This window comes from Saccoglossus kowalevskii, chromosome 3 (genome assembly GCF_978046115.1).
Source record: "Saccoglossus kowalevskii chromosome 3, keSacKowa6.1, whole genome shotgun sequence".
NCBI lineage: Eukaryota > Metazoa > Hemichordata > Enteropneusta > Harrimaniidae > Saccoglossus > Saccoglossus kowalevskii.
Window position 1 is genome coordinate 35095338 of NC_140643.1, and position 24502 is coordinate 35119839.

The window sequence follows — 24502 nt, forward strand, 5'->3', positions numbered from 1 at the left end:
GAATTACAAATACTGTATATGGAATTACAAATACTGTATATGGAATTACAAATACTGTATATGGAATTAAATAATACTGTATATGGAATTACAAATACTGTATATGGAATTACAAATACTGTATATGGAATTACAAATACTGTATATGGAATTAATAATACTGTATATGGAATTACAAATACTGTATATGGAATTAATAATACTGTATATGGAATTACAAATACTGTATATGGAATTAATAATACTGTATATGGAATTACAAATACTGCATATGGAATTACAAATACTGTATATGGAATTACAAATACTGTATATGGAATTAATAATACTGTATATGGAATTACAAATACTGTATATGGAATTACAAATACTGTATATGGAATTAATAATACTGTATATGGAATTACAAATACTGTATATGGAATTAATAATACTGTATATGGAGTTACAAATACTGTATATGGAATTACAAATACTGTATATGGAATTAATAATACTGTATATGGAATTACAAATACTGTATATGGAATTAATAATACTGTATATGGAATTACATATACTGTATATGGAATTACAAATACTGTATATGGAATTACATATACTGTATATGGAATTAATAATACTGTATATGGAATTACAAATACTGTATATGGAATTACAAATACTGTATATGGAATTACATATACTGTATATGGAATTACAAATACTGTATATGGAATTACAAATACTGTATATGGAATTACATATACTGTATATGGAATTAATAATACTGTATATGAAATTAATAATACTGTATATGAAATTAATAATACTGTATATGGAATTAATAATACTGTATTTGGCACTTCCAAATATAGTATTATTAATTCCATATACAGTATTATTAATTTCATTAATAATTAATTTCGTTTTGAGGTAAATGTCTTGTTCAAACAGTTTGTATAACAGATGACAGTTGTCAATAAACAAAAGTAAGCTTGTTGGATAATAAATGCACTTGTATAAGGGATTAAACACAAAAAAAGACGGGTATACTGGTACAATTAACTTTTATACATTGTACCATAAAATCAATGTTATGCACTTAGATGAACTCGATTTACAATTTTCAATAAATGCTATGATATTAAAACTAAAGTAGAAAAATACATTGCAAATTGATTGATGTATTCTAGCAAGTAAATGATACATATTACTGCAATGATGGTGTCGGCCATTTTGATTGATGCACATCTTTGAAAAAAACGATCATGCTGATGTGTCGACATATAAACTGAAAACGATACGATACAGATTGTTGTGACAATGTTGTTTGAAATTCTACTGAAGACATAAAACAACATTGAAAAAGTATATTCCTTAGAAACAAAAAGTAACAAAAACCAGATTCCTGGCATTGAAATCATTCAGCCAAGGGCCCCATTCAAGCATAAAATTTCATTGAAATCCACTCAAAAGACGCAATGAGCTAATTCAGCTGGCTTTGAAAACGTCTTTATTGCCAGCTCACGATTTCCCAAGTTTGATCGATTTCACATGATTAGTATTGTACTATAGTTACATCACATCTGTGAATCAATCCAAATGTAATTATTGTCTATTTAAACCCCCCAGAATGCATTGCGTCTCATCTCACCAGTATGCAATAATAAGAACAATTCTAATTTCCTATCCTCGCTGTGGGGGTAAACTCGTTTCATGATTTCTACCTGGAGACTGATTTGATGCTGGGCCATGTAGTAGATTATTTGACCTTTTCGTGTAACGCTGAGGTATCATATGGAGCGAGGTTTTCCGAAAATTGACAGAATTACACAAGGATAAAAAAAATCAAGTACATATGTTTTTGAGTGAGCTGAGCTTAGCAAAGACGATGAAAATAAATCAATACACACAGGTCTTTTCTTTGTCCAAATGGATTTTTAATGAAAAATGGTGCGAATGGAATGTGTACACTACTACATGTTTATGTTGCTTCAGTAGCTTCATTGATTTTTTATTACCTAGTATTTCCGGGTTTTTTCCCCAGACAACAACCATTTTTTTATTTTTTATTTTTTGATTGAAGTTGAATTGCAAGTTCAAATACTTTGAATATATTGATTTTTTTAAATGCTTTATTCCTCTATAGACACTGGAATTTCCGTTTCATATTACCATATTTTGTCTGGGTTTTACCATAATGGCAGCGAGTGGGTAAAAAATGTTTGAGAAATGTTAAATCATGGCTACATGAGTAAAAAAAAAAGAAAAAAATATGGTGACCAGATTTCAGTATTTACTCTATGGTGATGTATATGGTTGGAATGCTCTGCAAAATGGCTCTTTTTGATAATCAGTATGATTGAGCATTTCATTTTTCTTTTTTTTCAATCATGAATATTTTATAGAATACAATTTCACTTGATGAGAAGGCATTATTTTAACAATGATGCATGTCTTCTCTGTCAATCACAGATTATTCAAATATTGTTAGGAACATAACATCCTATCACGGCAGACAATAGTGTACAAAAGGTGTAGGTGTATGTAAAATGTTAGCACAAATAATCAATCATAGATCAACACAGCTGATAACATTTGCAAACATAGCTAACCCCCCCCCCCCCCCCCCCCCCCCGTACTAGTGAGATCCTGGGCCAGGGTGATATTGCATTCACATCTGTTTTTTTGTGTTCCTTTTCGCAAAGATTTCTTGTAAAATTACATTGAAGTAATAAAATGAATTTAAGTGTCACAGCCAACTGCATTTAAGTTTATTTTATTTCAAAGTAGGTTAGCTTGCAATTTGTGTCAAATTTTATGGCAGTTTAGGTTGTTAGAATGACCTGTTGAACTGGAACTGGTCCCAACATGAAACTAAAAATAGCAAAGCTTCAAGTTATATATCACAATTTTCATTTGTATGACATTTTACATGACACAAAATGGTTAACAATCCAGTGGCCACTTCTATAGAGTACTGTAAAATGACTAATTTTCACTGGGTTTAAATTTCACTGATTTACCATTTCAGGCATATTCAGTGGATTTTAAATTCACGGTTTCGTCATTTAGATAATGTGTTTTATGCTAAATTTTACATATTCACTGTGTTTTTATTTAGCGCATTTTTCCACTCAGCGAAATAAGCTAAATTAAAACACAGTGAATAATTACCCCCTTTACAGTATGTCGCTACCTCTATTAGAGATGCACTACTAAAAGAGTAAATATGGTACCTCTATTGGAGATGCACTACTAAAAGAGTAAACATGGTACCTTTATTAGAGATGCTCTACTAATACAGTAAATATGGTACCTCTATTAGAGGTGTGCTACTTATAGCGTAAATATGGTACCTCTATTAGAGATGTGCTAATAGAGTAAATATGGTACCTCTATTAGAGATGCGCTACTAATACATTAAATATGGTACCTCTATTGGAGGTGTGCTACTTATAGCGTAAATATGGTACCTCTATTGGAGGTGTGCTACTTATAGCGTAAACATGGTACCTCTATTAGAGATGCTCTACTAATACAGTAAATATGGTACCTCTATTAAAGATGCGCTACTAATAGAGTAAATATGTAACCTCTATTAGGGATGGGATGCGCTACTAATACAGTAAATATGGTACCTCTATTAGAGACGTGCTACAAATAGAGTAAATATAGTACCTCTATTAGAGATGCGCTACTATTAGAGTAAATATAGTACCTCTATTAGTGATGTGCTACTAATAGTGTAAATATGGTACCCCAATTAGAGATGCGCTACTAAAAGAGTAAATATGGTACCTCTATTGGAGGTGTGCTGCTAAGAGTAAATATGGTACCTCTATTAGAGATGCGCTACTAATACAGTAGATATGGTACCTCTATTACAGATGAGCTACTAATAAAGTAAATATGGCACCTCTATTAAAGATGCTCCAATAGACTAAATACTGTACTAGTAGTTGATTTTCTGATACCAGTAAAAAGCATTAGCTCTAAGGTTACTATGATAGAGAGTTGCCTGTTCACTTTGATGACAATCTTCCTGTAAAAAAAACAAAATATGATAGTCTGTATAGACGTATATCAAATACATCCAGACTAGATCACTTTCTAGCCCGGTGTGTGGTGAAATGATAATTATGTCAGCCCAGCATCAGGGCATTTGCTAGTTTGACTCCCTTGGTTGGCTGCCCAATCAGCAGGGGAGAAAAAAAACCATACTGCCCTCTTGTCAGGCTCGTGGCATTCAGGGTTGATGAAATGACATCCAGTCAATCTTATTTGCTGTCTTCAATGAATTATACAATCCTTGTTTTGAGAGGGCCTTGTGAAAAAAAAAAGGCCTGTGATGGAAAAAAATGACTATATCTGAGCGGAGAAATAATCTAGGGTATCCATATCCAAATAGAACCGCTCCAAGATACTATTTACATTTCAAGCATTGTAGAGTCTGTTCCATCATGTAATCAACATACATTGATTTTGAGAATTCTTCCTAGATGGTATTAGCACAGCTGTCAAGAAAAACATTCCAACTCAACTACATGGAATAAATTTGATTTGACATGCAAATAATAGACGCGGAGATAAACTGCTCGGCTCCAAATTACATGAATTATCCATGGAGTCAATGCCAAGTTTAGCTCTGTAATACGCAGGACATGAATATATTCTAAAAACATTTGAAGAGAACAAACCACAAGGAAGCAAATAATCCAAAATCATAGGTTATTTTCATACTGGAATGTCAATGTAAAATTTTAGAAATAATTTTTTGTTTTCATAAGATGTACATGATGTGAAATTACGTTGTCCGTACCTGCTTGTCTCCAACATTATGCTAATATGTCACAGTTACATACAAGGATCGTTTTTCAAAATAGTCAACTCGAAAAATAACTTTGATGAATATATGTTTTATTTTTAGAATACATTGAGATATGCATGTACATGACAAATAAAACAATTGACGTCACAAGTCACCAACCAGTCAGTTTATTTTTCCCATAAGACTGTCTACAAGCTTTTAACAACTCACTATACGTTTTTTTTTAAATTGTCAGATTTCGTATGTCATTCGATTCACATAGCATAATTATTCCTGTCAATGACCAGCAAATACATACTACTCACATATATACATTGTATGCAGGTTTACCCCTGTAAATACATGTCTAATGTCAGAGAAGTCAAAGTAAGAAACAGAGAGCAGTGAATGATGTTCAGTGAATATAAGCAAATGCATTGAGCAAATTGTTGATAATATCATAAATCAGGCCACTATAAATAGTTTATGGTGTCAATTACTGTATTTACTCTATTAGAAGTGCATAAACTCATGCAAAATTCCAGATTTTTGTAGACTGATATTTTGCTGACGTCATCCCAGAGGGTCTTGTGATGTCAATCTAGTGACTCTTTGACACCCAAAATGTGTGTAACTGGAAATATTGTTGTACGCTTTGATAATGGCAAGAAATAACCAGGGCCGAAATACAACTTTCTGGCATTACAAACTTTATACCAATAAATGTGTTTTCACATTGACACTTTCAAGGAATTTTTTACAGCAACACGTTTCGTGACATAAACTCATTAACTTTTTTTGAAACTGTCCACACAATTTGTATGAAAAGTTATCGTTTAGCTATTTTAAGCGTGACACTTGTGTAAACCATCAGTTTTTTGTTGTTAAAAATATCTAATTCTGAATTAAAGAGAACGGGACCAAGTGTATGATGGTAAAAACTGTACATGTATTGGCTTGCAAGAATGTAATGGGAAATCTACTGTATTTTGTCAACGTTTTATACATGTAACATTACAGTGTGTATAATAACCATATCCATCTCTATGTTTTTACATTGATTTCACAAGATAAGGGTTAAAACAAAAATTGAATTACTTAAAATATGGAATGGTGATTATAAACAGTTGTGAATATAAGTATGGTGAAAACCATCAAGTGCTGAGTAACATGGGTCAAGCTATGGGACAATTCAGGGTTTGGTATAAACTGGTATCAATTTATTTCACTCAAACATTTACTGAACACAGTGGATGAGGATAATTTAAATACGATACCTTAGTACGTTATTGATTCTTCATTCCCACATCAGGACGAGTAATACAGTACTAGGCTAATCAATTTCCAGAAGAATCTAAATCAATTAGTTCATTACTTTCCTTAGATTATTGGGCTACTGTTTAATTTCAATCAAGGAAATGCACGGTATATTGAATGACAGTTCAACTTGAACTTTAAGTAGATCAATAAATAATTATTGAAATTTGAAATTCATTAGGAAATCGATTCAATTTCATTATTTATTGATTAAGGTAGAATGATGGAGGCCGCTCAGCCTGGGCAGTGTGGGTGAGGTTATTCTCGAATCATGAACAATATTGGCTTTAGCGAGTTGGGTTGGGTGAGATCATTTGCTTGTACATGTGAAGAAAAAAAGGGAAATATTCTGGTGAATTTTAACAGTGCCAAGTTTCATTGTAACACCCAGTGAAGGTCAAGGAAATAAATAGTGGAGATAGTGAGAGGGAGAGAGGTGATCTGCTAACCTACCCACCCCTGCATATTTAATGGAATATCTCCTAATAAGAACAAAACTTTGAACAGCCTCCCTCAATACAGTGGGGAATAGAGAACTAACACTAAAAATAGAAAGTAATTTTGAATCTGAAAGCTCTCATTGAGTAATAATTCACTAATAACTTCAAATAATTCATTACTGCATACTTCCAGAACGAAATTACGCGAAAAGTCTATGATATGAAAGCAGGGTAAATGCAATAACCTGAGAACCAAGGGATTGCCCACACTAACTAAGCTGCTATTCACAAATGAAACGAGCAATGCGGTATTCAGCTTATAAAATTCACAGCACCAAAACACTGCTAATTGATTATGCAAATACTGTTGCATAATTTGCATAATTGATTCACAAAATACACACGCGTGTCTGGTCTGCCGTGGTACGTACTTGACTGGAGAAAGATCTGCAAATATCAACATGAATATTACATGCCACTGAAAGTAAGTATTTACACTGTAAAAGGATTCCTTTTTTTATTTATTTATCATTTCATCAGATCAATAACATTGAAAGATTTATGTAAGGTTATTTGCGCACAACAAACTAGCTTGCAGGCACGCGATGGGTCGACTTACATATGTACATTAGTGTCTATCCATCGACAAACTCATTTCTAAATGCAAATATAGTTTGAGGAAATTCAATGCCACTGCATTCTACCTAACATCGAGTTGATGCAATGCCACTGAATTCTATCTAATAATGAGCTGATGCAATGCCACTGAATTCTATCTAATAATGAACTGATGCAATGCCACTGCATTCTATCTAATAACGAGCAGATGCAATGCCACTGCATTCTACCTAACATCGAGTTGATGCAATGCCACTGAATTCTACCTAATAATGAGCTGATGCAATGCCACTGCATTCTACCTAACATCGAGTTGATGCAATGCCACTGAATTCTACCTAATAATGAGTTGATGCAATGCCACTGAATTCTATCTAATAACGAGCTGATGCAATGCCACTGAATTCTACCTAACATCGAGCTGATGCAATGCCACTGAATTCTATCTAATAACGAGCTGATGCAATGCCACAGCATTCTACCTAACATCGAGCTGATGCAATGCCACTGCATTCTATCTAATAACGAGCTGATGCAATGCTACTGAATTCTATCTAATAACGAGCTGATGCGATGCCACAGCATTCTACCTAACATCGAGCTGATGCAATGCCACTGCATTCTATCTAATAACGAGCTGATGCAATGCCACGGCATTCTATCTAATAACGAGCTGATGCAATGCTACTGAATTCTATCTAATAATGAACTGATGCAATGCCACTGTATTCTATCTAATAATGAGCTGATGCAATGCCACTGTATTCTATCTAATAATGAGCTGATGCAATGCCACTGAATTCTATCTAATAATGAGCTGATGCAATGCCACTGTATTCTATCTAATAACGAGCTGATGCAATGCCACAGCATTCTACCTAACATCGAGCTGATGCAATGCCACTGCATTCTATCTAATAACGAGCTGATGCAATGTCACTGAATTCTATCTAATAACGAGCTGTTGCAATGCCACAGCATTCTATCTAATAACGAGCTGATGCAATGCCACTGTATTCTGTCTAATAACGAGCTGATGCAATGCCACTGAATTCTATCTAATAACGAGCTGATGCAATGCCACTGTATTCTATCTAATAACGAGCTGATGCAATGCCACTGAATTCTATCTAATAACGAGCTGATGCAATGCCACTGAATTCTATCTAATAACGAGCTGATGCAATACCACTGCATTCTATCTAACAACGAGCTGATGCAATGCCACTGTATTCTATCTAATAACGAGCTGATGCAATGCCACTGTATTCTATCTAATAATGAGCTGATGCAATGCCACTGAATTCTATCTAATAACGAGCTGTTGCAATGCCACAGCGTTCTATCTAATAACGAGCTGATGCAATGCCACAGCATTCTACCTAACATCGAGCTGATGCAATGCCACTGTATTCTATCTAATAACGAGCTGATGCAATGCCACTGTATTCTATCTAATAACGAGCTGGTACAATGCCACTGAATTCTATCTAATAACGAGCTGATGCAATGCCACAGCATTCTATCTAATAACGAGCTGATGCAATGCCACTGTATTCTGTCTAATAACGAGCTGATGCAATGCCACTGAATTCTATCTAATAACGAGCTGATGCAATGCCACTGAATTCTATCTAATAATGAGCTGATGCAATGCCACTGAATTCTATCTAATAACGAGCTGATGCAATGCCACTGTATTCTATCTAATAACGAGCTGATGCAATGCCACTGTATTCTATCTAATAACGAGCTGATGCAATGCCACTGAATTCTATCTAATAACGAGCTGATGCAATGCCACTGCATTCTATCTAATAACGAGCTGATGCAATAACACTGCATTCTATCTAATAACGAGCTGATGCAATGCCACTGAATTCTATCTAATAATGAGCTGATGCAATGCCACTGAATTCTATCTAATAACGAGCTGATGCAATGCCACTGAATTCTATCTAATAATGAGCTGATGCAATGCCACTGAATTCTATCTAATAACGAGCTGATGCAATGCCACTGTATTCTATCTAATAACGAGCTGATGCAATGCCACTGTATTCTATCTAATAACGAGCTGATGCAATGCCACTGAATTCTATCTAATAACGAGCTGATGCAATAACACTGCATTCTATCTAATAACGAGCTGATGCAATAACACTGCATTCTATCTAATAACGAGCTAATGCAATGCCACTGAATTCTATCTAATAACGAGCTGTTGCAATGCCACTGAATTCTATCTAATAACGAGCTGATGCAATAACACTGCATTCTATCTAATAACGAGCTAATGCAATAACACTGCATTCTATCTAATAACGAGCTAATGCAATGCCACTGAATTCTATCTAATAACGAGCTGATGCAATGCCACTGAATTCTATCTAATAACGAGCTGTTGCAATGCCACTGCATTCTATCTGAGGTTGATATTAATATAATTAAAACTAATCATACAAAAAATAATTTATCTATGAGTGTAGTATTTGGTAGTATAAATATAAAAATTGGTGATTTTGTGCACCATGTAAGATGCAGAATTGCCAACCTTCTGTCACCTTCCATGAAACTCTTCTTTATTATCTGTTTGTTTGCATCGTACCACCGGTACCATTCAAAATCACAGAACATGCGACTTTGATCACATTATGAATGATCATGCCACTCATCTATCACTCACTCTTGAGTGATTAAAATAGTTTTGAATTAATGTGAAATAAAAGAGTAGATATGTTACAATGGTTAGACAGGGTGGTTAGAGTAGATAACATTTCAGTAGAGTCTTTTTCTGTTACAATTTCTGAACTAACTTTGATTTATGGACTGATATATTTTGCAACTTTGGTTGATTTGATATATTCATCACGATCACTTTCCTTTTTTTTTTTAAAAAGGTCAGACATTTCACTGTACATTTCAATTTTGACCTTTAACCCTTGCCAAAAAAAAAAATTATCATATTAACTTTAATGAGATAATACAGATCAATAAACTGGTGGTGCTGTATTTGAAGCTTTTCTAAGAAAGTCACAGACTACTCGTGCCAGTGGATGGTGCAAGTCAAATTCATCTGTCAAGTATATGTACTGTATTAGCATTTCTCCATTATTTGTTGATTTTTATCAATTTCTCTTAGGGCAAGTTACGAGTTAGGCCAAATTTCTCAAACCTCAGTGAAGATTTTTCTTTTTAGCAATTTTGCAATACCAATGATAATTTTCCCAATTTCGATAATTTTCTCACTGCTTCATTGACTGGTACACACTACTTGTACATTTTTTCTAAACAACCTTTTAGTTAGTTCAATTTTAAAGGAAGAAAAAAAATTAAAACATTGCCATTTTATTGATTTTTATTGCAAACTACAATCATTGATAACCATCAATGAGTTCAACACATCTGTTGAGCAGAATAAAACTATTTGGTTCAATTCAATACCATCCACTATCAAAATGGTTAAGTTTTGGGTTTTGTGAAGGAAATAACACATAAGTATGTTTAATTTTGCATACTGATCAGAGATTATACATTTGTATCAGGGCCATAAACACAATATAACTGATTGACATTATGATAAATAGACAGGTTGATGAAGGAGAAGTCACCTAACTGAAATAGAGTAAGCTAAACCAGTATCATCGACTGCTGACTGCCTGGATCAAGCATGCATCACTGACATTAACAAATTCGTAGTGCGATGTAGTGGCGTGTACGGTCTGGTTCGACAACTCTGATATTTTATGATATTATTATGATAGTATTAAGAAATACACAAAGAAATACAATTTGAAAATAATACAGGATGTTAAAATGATAAATACTGTATTAGCTCTATTAGTAAGACTAGTGCTTATGTAAATTAAAGAGGAGTTTCTATAGTCAAAGTAAGCAATATTTGAATGATTCAGTGTAGAACAAATCTGATTTTTGGTTTATATGTGCTTCTATTACAACAAATATGGTAACTAATTTCAAGACCCATTATTTTATACTCTGGATAATCCAAAAACAGGTGTTGGAGGTTAATTTTGTTTGCCATACTTGAGCATTATTATATTATTTTCATTACTAAAAACTACAGAAAAAAGCTGATAGCATCTGTTTGTTGTAATACTGCCCTCTACCACACAAAAAACAAAAAATTGCACTTTTGTTTTTTCGTATTAGAAGTTGCTAATAAATAACTAACATCGCACAGTTGAGTCAAAACCTGTTGACAAATAAACAAGCTGCTCTCTGATTGGTCTGATTGTTAGGTATTGGGGTAGATCGGCCAATCAGGCACATTCTTGTAAGTAGTTTTGCATTGACTCACATCACAGTTTATGGAGCATCAAATGAGTGCAAATTAGTTTCACTGTTTTAATTTAATCCTTGGAATGACTTTGACTTTCATTTTTAAAATTGAGAATTCCCAAATCTGTGAGGTACTATCCATAGACCAATATTACACATCATAATATGTTGTGGAAGAAAAATGCAGAAATCATGTTGGTAAAATATTTTTATATTTTATCTCCATGGAGAAATTAACTACAGAATATAAGTGGGCATCTTAAATTAGGCTATGCTTATATAAACAACTTTCACTCACTGAGTTAGGGGGCATTATTTGTCTCTGAAGGTCAGTTACATTGTAAGTGTTTTTCTGAGATATAAGACCTTCCAGTACACTCAAAATAAATTGAGTATGAAAGTGAGGCTAGAATATCTACTGGCTTTCGCTCTCAAAATGCCAACAATATATCATATTTTTCATAACTCGGCATCATTTGAACACATTTTATGTTTTTACTTGTACTGGGAGTGATGTGTCATATATTTGAAAAGTGGGAAAGCAATTTCTTGAACCATAGTAAAATTCTATGCCTAATATTACAAAATGTTTTGTTGAACACAATATGATTTTTTGGACCAGAATGCCAGAAAAAATGACATAACAATACACTGCGATATTTTAACATTTAACTTTGCCTGCATATAAAAGACGTCAATGGGATTTCAATTTCATCCACTGAAAACAAGGAAACCTGCATGTAAGAAAGGCGCCATCTAGAGTCAACAGAAAAAATACAGTGCCAATTAGCTAATGCACTAATGTTGAAAATATAATGTTTAAGAAAGTAATATTAGAAGCACATCTCCAACACAGGTACATGTAATGTATTTCCTCTATTTGAAGCACACCTCCAATAGAGCTACATGTACTGTATTTCCTCTATTAGAAGCACACCAACACAAGTACATGTATTTAATTTTCTCTATTAGAAGCACACCTCCAATAGAGCTGCATGTACTGTATTTCCTCTATTACTGTAAAATCATTAATAAAAGCCGCGACTTCTATTGAAATGGTACAATGCAACAGAGGGGATAGGGCTTCTATTAGAGCCATCTACACATATGAGAAATGAAGAATTTTTGGTTCTCAATTATTCAAAAAGAATGTGTGCGACTTCTATTAGGGATGCGGCTCCTAATACAGATTTTACTGTAGAAGCACACCTCCAATGTACATGTACTGTATTTCCTCTATTAGAAGCACACCTTCAATAGAGCTACATGAACTGTATTACTTCTATTAAAAGTACTACAGTGAGTGCATGTCATTCTGACAGAACATACATATGATAGCTATTAATCCCAATCTATCAGCACGACATGAATGCCCTTCCATGTGTTTCACAATACAGAGGAGACTGCGATATTTACACCATACACATATCAATCAAACCAAACATTTTTAACAGATGGATGAATGCTACACGGTATTTCAGCATGTTCTAATTTAATGATGGACGGGGTATCTACATCAGGCTTTATTAGGGAATGCAAATTCCAAATAAGGAATAATGACATATTGCACAAGATGATGAAATTGAATGCCCTGGGTTACATACACCAAGCATTCATACAGGAATGAGGTTTATGTAGCTATGATATTATCGTTACAGACTCAAATCCATATAAAACACATCATCAATGCATAACGACAATGTTATCGGTAGTTTTAATATGATGAGTCAACTCTGAAGGCGAGACGGGACGCCCACGGAATTCACAGATAACCGGGAAATATTGACCATATCAAATGAAGCAGAAGATACTGAAAAATACATCAAACAAAATAATTTATAAAGCACGACAAGAATCTAGCTGGCTTATTGCTCTTTCCAGATTTAATTTATTAATATGTAAAGATTATTTATTAATATTTAACTACAATGGAAATTATATCATCATGGCACATGCTGTATAGTGCAGCACTGATCTTTAATCTTAAACAGCTAGCAGAATCACTACTTTGAGCTCATTTCTTTCAAGCGGGTTTTACTTTCAGTTTAATTTTCAGTTCAGATACTGTGGAAGAAAATGTCAATACTTGTGGAAAATTCAACAGGACACCAGAACCTTTGAATCTCCCCACTATAACATAAACCCACAACATTCATTATTGGTCGATGCTAAAGGACCAAAAATTTACTTTCAACATGTGCTTAGACACATGACATTCACATTTGACCTACGCCCTGGGACCATGACATTTACTTTCAACATGTGCATAGACACATAACATTCACATTTGACCTACACCTAAACCATGTTGATCTTCGACCCACATGACCATACGATACACCTTGAAAACCAACAAAGTTGCCTCTATCTAACATTACCATCAATGTGAATGAAAGGTGCTTATGATTAGCACAAACATGCAAACTAAACTTTCTTTTTTTAAATAAGTGTCTCATCACTTAATTCCAGCTCAGATTTGATACCTTTTTAGTGCTGTCATAAAGTTATGGAATACAAATAAAGAGAAAATACAACATATCTACAGTAAAAAAAACACAAACCTTACATGAACAATGATCTACATGTAACTGACATTACCGTGTGTTTCTTCTGTTCTTTGCTAAATTTTCATCACAAACACAAGAAAGTAAAAAGGCTACCTGGGATTTAATATCTGTGCAGTTATATTCATGTTCTCATTGGCTTCTCAGCAGATCAAATGCAGCAACTCTAAGTTCTGTTACAGTGGCCAATTGATTGCATACCCCTGTGAGAAAAGGTCACACAGGTCACCACTGAGGGCGGTATTGCTGATACAAATGTCTGAAATCTCAATATATATTCATGACAATTTTGATTACAAGTCACGTTATGCAATATAAGGAAATTAATTTACATCAAGTACTTACTTATCGGGAAAAAAACACATCATAATTTTTTATTTGATAATCAATACATAATAATTAAGAAAGACGATCAAAGTCTATACCCAAGTGAATGGTGATACAATGTAAGCAGCATGTCGTGGGACTCGCACAAACTTTTTGAAAGGTCGTTATTATCAATCAGTCTGCTTAAAAACTGCTACAATCAGACTGAATGATGGTCTATGTTCAGCCAGGAAGGAATTCGAATGGCAGACGACAATTTAGTTGCCAGAATACTAAAGTCATTTTAAGAAAATTACAAGAATTTTCAAGGACTATTTCATAAAAATCTCAATGCAAATACTAAAGGCATGTTGTTTAAAATTACCTTCTAAATATGACTGTGAAAGTACATGAAAAACTATCAGTTCAGCGGTTTTAAATAAAGAATCATAAAATCTGAGGTTGTGTGAAAAAACGCTTTGTGTATTACAAAATATTCAGCTTTTTTTTTTCAAAAATTGCCAAAAGTTGAAATTTCACCAAAAAGTGTTCAAAATATTAAATTGAGCTGAATAAGACTACATAATATCAGGTTTTAAAACTGTTTGAATGCCATAGTTTTTCCCTCCAAATTTTGCTGCAAAATTATGTAGATTTTTATGCATTTTTCTATAATTTCTTTGTAAATTTTGAGTCAAATGGAAATACATTTTTGAAAAAACGATGGAAAAAATAATTGTTGTAAAAACTAAAGCATATGTTGTATTTTATATTTTTTTTTTTTTTTAATTATACTGAACTTTTTATTCTCAATTTGTGGGACAAGTAATTTTCTGTACAGGACAAGTGAAATTTAAAATTGACTTGCCATGTGGCAAGTGACATTTTGAAAAAATTCTCGAGCCCTGTGAATGACAACGTACATTGACTTTGGTGGGTTAAACTAACATCACAAAATGACTACATGTCCTTTAAGTACATCATACAATGTACATAAAACAAAAGCAATGATTTAGGTGAGATCTTTCTCCCCAGAGATTTACTGATGAGTCACGCTTCTATAGACGAAGACGACAAAATCTACAAAACAGAGCATGATGCATAAATACACTCATTTGTAGTTTGGCTGAAAAGCATACAGAAATAACAAATTGTTGTCAAAATCAAATTTGATGACTTCTACAATTGATCGACAACAGACATGAATACATGGCATGGTACCGAACTACTATCGCAGTTACAGCCAGGTGTGAAAATTGAACATAATACACATGTGCTCTGTAGATTCACCATGGCAACCAACACCTGGTACATTATATCCATTATTAATGATTATCTTATTTTGATGAAATTAATCATAAATATGCACCAATAATAACTGATGGGCAAGTACAGTTTAGCCCTTGAAGGTTGTAATTTTCTCTGGTCACAATTATAGCACAATATTTGGCAAATAATCTAGTTTTCTATGATTTCTTTGTTAGATTGGGACAAAACAGACTTATTTTACTGACTACAGGTCTTCCTTAAAATTTTTGAAAATAACAGGTTAATCCCAAGTACAAAATGTATTTGGAATTTGACGATCTAAGATATACTTCTAGTTTCAATTATTGTTTGACAGAGATTACCTGCATTTATTCAGAGAATATGTAGTGTTCACATATTTGTATGATTGATGCATTAATGTAATTCTATTTTATAATCTTTGATAAATGCTTTATAACATTGAAATTTGACAATATTGCGAAGCATGCTGGGAATCTGCCTGTGTAGAAACCAAAGAGGAGTTATACCAGCTCTATGCTTTCTGAAACTCGCTATATTTCAGTGATGATCGTTACCATTGAGATCTATCAGATCTGATGATTTTACGGAGATCAAGTATCACAAGCAAAGTTCAAGCCGCTTTTCGTTATTTTCTGAACTGGCCAAATCAAATGATTGACAAGGTAGTGCAATCAAGCAAATGCATATATGTGATACTACATATTCTAATTACTGTAAAACATGTTGAAAAAGCAGCATGCAATTTTAGCGAATTGTGGTAAAATGACGTAATAGCGAAATGTTGATTTAGCGAATCTCTCTTGTCATTGTTGGTGGCCATTTTGAATTGACAATAGAGTCATTAGCGACATCTTGAATTAGCGAATCAGTTTTCTCGCTAAATTCGCAAAAAAGATATGCTCGCAAAAAAAACATGTTTTACAGTATATCAGTTTGTTGAGTGTGGAACCACCACTATTATGATATTGATCTTGACATTGATGGAGAGAGCTCTCTCTAATAGTCGTTCAAGTCGACTTTTATTGTTTAATCTGGTCCCTCAGTTTCATTTTATGAGAGTATTTTGACAGTTTTTCTGGCATTTGATTTTCATTAATCATAGTGGAAATTTTTGAATGCTTGTCAGAATGGGTGCATTGTGTGGAATTACACTATTCACTACTATGAATCTGATTTTATTTTAAATGAAATTTAATGAATATCTTGAAAAATATACATAGAACATGTACCGAGAATCCAAACTGATTAATATAATATTCAAATTGGATACAAAGTGTTTAAGTAATTGTAACCACAAGATAGAGTTTTATGGTGGAGTCGACGGCGACAACAACGAAGACAGAGATTTTACCTTTATATACCTTGTCTTTCATCTACGATGATATGGACAAGGTAAAGACTGAGCTTGTCACAAGTTCAGATTCACATCATATATATTCGGAAAGCAAAAATAAGGCTGAGCAAAATAAACTTTCCACATACTGTACATCAATATATGGGTAACTGAATCCAGATAAATTAACGCACAAATCAGAAATGTTTCAAAGGCCGCAGACAACCCACAGCGTGTGTTCACACTTCTAGTTTAACATACATTTATATTTACACATTGTTAAAGACATAGTAGCAAGCAAGATTCATTGTGATGACTATTTCACTTTAAATGTCCACACTAACTTAAATGAAACAGACTTGAATCAGAAAGGAACCCTGCACTCTCAAGCATTGTATAATTTAATGTACCCCCCCATTCAAGAATTTTGCACAATATGTTCATTTCAACAGTGTGCTTTGATAGACGTGGATTATAACAAAATTAAATAAATGATAAAATCTTGGTGTCACTTTGCTTTTGTCATTCGCATTACCTGCCAGACGAGGCTATATTTAGAACACATTCCAAATTTCTATAAAGCAATAGAAGTATGAATTGTGAATAAAACATGATTGCTTATTATTTGAACAACATTTACTGCTCAGCACATAGTTAAATAATCAGCTTGATGTCACAGCTCTGAAGCTGAATTTACTTGTACTTAACAGTGATGGAATGTGAAAATATACAGGTTAGTCATTTTTTTTCACAAAAAAAGGTAATTTTTTTACGATTAATTCTTAAATTTTTTAAAAAATGCATTCTGATGGAAACAAGAGCTGTAAAGAACTTTAATTTTGGGGGGAAATTTTTCCATCAAGAAGTGAGAGATTTTATGAGATTTCATAACTCTAAGTATGGTAAATCAATATTATTAGCCTGGATTACCGAAGTAGGTTAATAGTCGAACACAATCTGTACTAATATATGCAAATGTCAGTAATACATACTGTAAACCGCTTTAATTTTGTGAAACAAAATTTCGTGAATTTCGAGAGTGAGTTAAAAAAATTTAGCAGTGAAAATTAAATGATGTGCGCACAGTCAAAATAAGTGCTTGCACTTTTTAGTAATAAATTTGAAAATTAATTACTTGACAATTACCATGAAGATAAAGTTCATTAAAGTAGTCATCAAGTAAATCTGTGTATTAATAACAAAATTTAATCACTATCATTAGGATTATTCAATATTACAGGTGCAAATTATACATATTCTGAAAGCTTGGATAAATAGCCAGGCATGTTTTATACATTATTGGTTCAGTAGTTAGATGATAGAAAATATTGTAATCAAAATTGATGCAGAAACAATACGGGCAATCCAATTTATTCTTCATCATACAATTCATTAAGAATTACATGAATAAGCGTAGTTGTTATTAGCTTTCAGACAATGTATAAATTTCCACTGATGCATGCTGAAAAAATTAATTATGAAAAGTTCTCTGGTCATGACTTTAATATTTAATGTTATTTCCTTAATGAGCTATCATACTTTCAATTTCAATTGAAAATATAGACAAATCATGTGTGCACACAACACAGACAAGGGTGTTTATTTGTGGCCATGTCACAAACTATTGGCCTTTAAATTATATAAAGCTTAAAGGCACATTTCACTTCACATGTAAGATATGGAGCAAACAGATAAGTAGGAATTTCAATGAAAAGCAAAAAACAAAAGTATAGACAAACAGGTTACCCTTGATCGCATGATGCCTCGAAAAGTTCTTTACAGAAAGGCCTGTATCCACGAATTGTATGATGCGAGTCATTTTTATGACGCAGCAAATAAAACACATCTGCCATGTCTGATGGATAGTTCTGATATTAGTATCCATCTGGAATTCACAGTGTCTGTCATGCCTAAAGTTATAATTAAATAACACCAAACATATTATCATACCCAATATGTCACGGTTAGATTTGAAGGCAACAGCTGTCAGTATATTCAGATGGCAAGGCAGCCGAGTTTACCACATGTTTACATGGATGTCAAACTAACATTTAAGTTCATAAAAAGCAGTAATATTCAACTTTTCCACAAAAATGGCATGTTTAAAGGTACATGCATGAGGTTCATATGTATTATAGATACAGGAAGTCACGTACTTAAAACAGCGACTACCTGTCGACCTTTGTAATATATCAGTCATTCGGGAAAATTATATCATATGAGACTTCTATAAAAACATTAAATATCAGAGCTTCTAAAAAACTGTGTCATATCAGACATTCTACAAATCTGAGTCACCTAGAGGATGACATATTATATGTTTATCAGAGTTTGAGTTTTAATTTGAAAGGCAAGCATTACCCTGGTAACACAGCGTTTATCACTGTTACAACAGGTTTCAGGTGATAACCATCAAAGTGTATGATGAAAATCATACTCCAAATGCTCTATGTAAGTAAATGTTTATTGAACCGGAACTGTATTAGTAGGGAAATTGCAAAATTGAAGTGTCACATTATCTGAAAAAATCTAAAATTTTTAAAAATGTGTTTTTCGGTTGAAAAATAGACATAAAAAAGGCTAGAAGTCTGTGGTATCTCTGGAAAACATGCACACAAATGTACCTCCCCTGTTGATCTATAACATTAAGATTGATTTATCTACCCATATATATATTCAATATATGCAATACAGTGTATTTAGAAAAAAAAATAAAGATACAACCTACCCGTAATAAGCATTTGAGGTCAGAACAGCAGATATTGTCAAGGAGAGCTATTCCAATAACAAAACTCCATTAAATTTACATAATTGCTCTATCTGCATCAAAATTGCCATACTAAAAATTCAAATTATAAAACACTCAAAAGGAGGTTGTGAACAACCTCAATTTTAAAACAGAATCTGCATATTAGAAGGCAGTGCTCTGTGATACCGGTAGTACAAAATAGGATACTATATTTATTCAATCTGATTTCAATTAAAACGTACAAAGCAGTTAATAAATGGTTTTCCAAATCAATGGTCATAAATTCACTAGAAAAACCATCCACCTGCACCCTTCCTCCCATCCCAACCTCCAAAACTACTTCATAATGCAAAATTAATACCATGCAGTAACATAGCAACAAGACGAAACACTTGTCTATTCTCAGAATATATAAGAAAACTGGAAATATAAAACAAAATGCTATCACCAGGAAGTGAGTGAAAATAGTTGACTGAAAATATCTTAAAATAGCAACACAATTAGAGACTTTGTATCAATAATACCTACATGACAATTTGGATGACACAAGTTTAAGAGACTATATACATCATTATTAATATATAGATAACATCTGTGACAATCTCTTGTATAATATGTACCTTTCGGCAAAAGTCATAAAGTGTCTCATAAAACTCATACGCATGGAACCCTACCTACTAGATAGTTATTAGACTGTTAGACATTCACATAGTTGTATCATTGAGTCCCACTGTTTTTCAGATATCTTGAAAAATATCATTCATCACTTCAGAATAAGCAATATTTTGCAAGGAAAAGTCATAGGCCACATGCTAAAATGAAAGGTTATTGTGAGATTATAATTTGCTGTTAAAATATTTCACCCCCCCCCCAACTGCATAAGTGTTTGTTAGTTTATAATAACCCCCATGTTTGTGTGAATTTATAAAGTCTCCCTTAAGTGTATGTACATTTTTGCATTGACCCCCTTAAGTGTTTGTGAATTTATGCAATGACTCCTAAATGTTTAATAAAACACATCATGATAATATCAAAACACAACAATCTGACTCAGATTTTGACTACTTTCAACAGGAAGATAGTTCCTTACCATCTTGACGCAGACACTGTTGTTAGGGACGACATGCACACATCATGTAATTACTAAAAACAGGGAACAAAAACCAACCTGAGGTGTAAGATTTCTGTAAATTCTTCTCATGTGACCTTTCATTTTTCCACTTGCAGAATTGGCTGGTACTTCCTCATAGAATTCATGAGCTAAATCGCCATCTTCATCAAAAAACATTGAACTGAAAAAAACAAAACAAGAATAGGAATCAATTGCTTAACGACCATAATTGACCACTATACACTGTTCCTGAGATGATCTTATTTGGTAGTGTTTGAGTTTCACTTTGAGATCATTTTTAAAGTTTTATTTATATGCAGCCAATGAACAAGGCAAGTGTGTGCAGCCTGCAAATGAGGGGAGACTGCGAATGAGGCGAGTGTGTGCAGCCCACGAATGAGAGCAGTGTGTGCAGCCCACGAATGAGGGCAGTGTATGCAGCCCATGAATGAAACAAGTGTGTGGAGCCCACGAATAAAACGAGTGTGTGCAGCCCTAGAATAAAACGAGTGTGTGCAGCCCACGAATAAAACGAGTGTGTGCAGCCCACGAATAAAACGAATGTGTGCAGCCCACGAATAAAACGAATGTGTGCAGTCCACGAATAAAAGGAGTGTATGCAGCCCACAAATGAGGCCAGTGTGTCCAACCCACGAATAAGACGAGTGTGTCTAGCCCACGAATAAGATGAGTGTGTCCAGCCCACGAATAAAATGTGCATGTTCAGTCCACGAATAAAACGAGTTTGTGCAGCCCACAAATAAAATGCGTGTGTGCAGTCCACAATTAAAACGAATGTGTGCAGTCGACGAATAAAAGGAGTGTATGCAGCCCACAAATGAGGCCAGTGTGTCCAACCCACGAATAAGACGAGTGTGTCTAGCCCACGAATAAGACGAGTGTGTCTAGCCCACAAATAAGACGAGTGTGTCTAGCCCACGAATAAGACGAGTGTGTCTAGCCCACGAATAAGACGAGTGTGTCTAGCCCACGAATAAGACGAGTGTGTCCAGCCCACGAATAAAACGAGTTTGTGCAGCCCACAAATAAAATGCGTGTGTGCAGCCCACAAATAAAACAAGTGTGTGTAGCCCACAAATGAGGAAAGTCTGCGCAGCTTGCATATGAGGCCAGTGTATATGAATTCACACGTCAGAGCACTTATTTATAATTTGTAAGCTTTACCTGAATGGGAAGCTGAAACAATCGCTCACATTTGGAAAAACATTGAAATTTGTTCAGTACACAGGTGTATTTCCCACTAATCATATATATTCAGACCATCAAATATTTGACACAATACTGATAGCACCAAGATCACCATCAAAGATATGGGAATAATCTCAAGAGTGCAACTTTAATAACCCACTCAAGATTGAGTGTATGTAAAAGATTAAATATAATAGTAGTTACTGAAACTGATCTCTTACAAAATTAGATACACAATGGATCATAAGCGAAATGATAGTGTCCTCATTTCAGAATTGTATTTGCAGATTTATAGTAATCACAAATATGTTACTATTTTAAGCGTACACTACTCGGAAAGATCGATTTCCACCTGGCCGGGCAACGCTGCGACTCACTACCCATACACAGCTTCCTAATTGTATCTATGCATTCATTTTTCATTAAAAAGGAAATCCAGGGAAAATAACACGCATCATTTATCAATTTGTACAACCAAAGAAAATCAGGACCCAGAATGATTGATCAAATTCTTGCAAATTGAACTTGAATTCACAGAAGTTCTTTTCAAGAATTTTTCATGAAAAAAAACAACATAATGGTATATTTCCTTTTCTAATCAACAATTATTGCTATAAATTCTAAGCATATGTTACAGCAAAGCACCAGACACAATGGAGAACAACATGTAATCAGTATTGAAGTGATTTAGAATGTATTATCTTGTGTGTATCCCTCTCACCACAGGTTGCTGAACCTCAATGATAAATATTTGTCAGATGCATGAACTATGTCTATCTAGAGGCCTGACAGAGTCAGCATTTTGCCATTAGAGAATATAGTTTTCAGGCCTCATAATTACTTGTTCCTGATTGATGGATGATTTTAATTTAAAAACATGTTGGGGATATAACTTGTATCCTTATTTGGTTAGGCTAATACTTTCACTGGCAGCCCCTGTCCTAGGGACAATGTTCTCTGGTAGAATCTAGTGAAAAGTTCATTGTCGATCCCTGTCTCAAGGAATCCAGTGAAAAGTTCATTGTCAGTCCCTGTCTCAAGGAATCCAGTGAAAAGTTCATTGTCAGTCCCTGTTTTAAGGACCTTATGAAATGTTCACCATAAGTCCCTGTCTCAAAGAACCCAGTGAACGGATCACAGCCAGTCTTTGTCTGAAAGAACCCAGTAAACAGATCACAGCCAGTCGATGTCTGAAAGTATCCAGTGAGCAGATCACAGCCAGTCTCTGTCTGAAAGAACCCAGTGAGCAGATCACAGCCAGTCCCTGTCTGAAAGAACCCAGGAAAATGTAAAGAAATATTCACACCATTATGTCTTTGCACCAAATTTAAGCAAATTCGGTTGAAAGTGTATCTACATGAGCAACGGTTAGATGGCACCATTGAACTTTGAATGCAACTGGACCAGACCATGGAGGTAGAAAAGAGAAGGAGTGAGGACGCTATTTAAGCCCATGTTAATCTTATAAACATCCTTTGTCTTCGCTCTGGTTAAGCCACTTATTGTTTTTGTTTAGAAGTCGTTTTATCTACATGATGATAGCCGCTTATTTACACAAGGAAACGAGAGTAGCACTGAAAAAAATAAATTCCGTTTAAACATCGTCTATAAAACTGAATGCGCAAACCATAAATAAAAGAATTGTGCATGCGCAATGACCTTTATCGGGTCACAAAGGTCATTTCACACTTGTAGGTACCGGAAATTCTGCATACGGACGCCACCAAGATGTGTGATTACTTCTTTTCTGATATTTTTCATTGCAATAGTCGTCCAACTTTGGACATTGATTAAAAAAATCCCGCAAATTTCCGCAGTGAAATTTAAAGATACGTGATAAGATTATAACAAGATGTTTTGACTCGTCATTTTTCATTGGTGTGCAGAACTGTGCAGATGTTTAAAATTGCGCATTTTGTTGTAATAGATTTCGGGCGTTGAGTACACTCAGCGTACGTCTTTCACTGCATTCTGTATTATTGTTATCTGTTTGGGCATGCGCAGTGCGTTGAGAATCTTCGTGAAGCTTCCGAATACAGCCGAAACACGGAAGCCGATTAACTGTGACATTGTACAGCGTGTTTGCAAACTAATTACATTGTGTATGTGAGTAAACAAATCCAAAGCATCATGAAACCAGCGGAAACAATAGCGTCATCACTCCTTCTCTTTTCTACCTCCATGACCAGACATAGCTGATGTGCAAAATGAGCATATAAATATTATTATACATCTGTCACCGTAATGACATAAGTTACAGCATGCCGTAATTTTATGGTATTTTACCATATTAGGAAATGTGAATTCCAAATATAGAATGATTATGCACCTAAGCATCCTCTAATAATAAAAACAAACATGGCTGCCACAAGACTTTGACTGGGCTCCACACAAAGAAATTCGCTGATTCTTTTCTAAACATTTTGGATTTCGGCATTCCCATGGTGTATCCTTGGAAGGCAAAGATGTAT

The 24502-nt window shown here is 34.1% G+C and overlaps 1 protein-coding gene across 2 annotated transcripts in view; it reads right to left on the bottom strand.

Annotated features, from left to right (window-relative positions):
* The window catches only part of LOC146747850 (tumor suppressor candidate 2-like), an 80412-nt gene that overhangs the window by 40690 nt on the left and 15220 nt on the right, over positions 1 to 24502 (bottom strand). For both annotated transcript variants that reach the window (XR_014928986.1, XM_085497126.1), the window contains exon 2: positions 20880 to 21003. Coding sequence is in view for 1 of the 2 variants with exons in the window: in XM_085497126.1 (XP_085353252.1) it covers positions 20880 to 21003 (124 nt within the window). In the remaining variant the exon portion in view is untranslated. The remainder of the gene's footprint in view (positions 1 to 20879; positions 21004 to 24502) is intronic.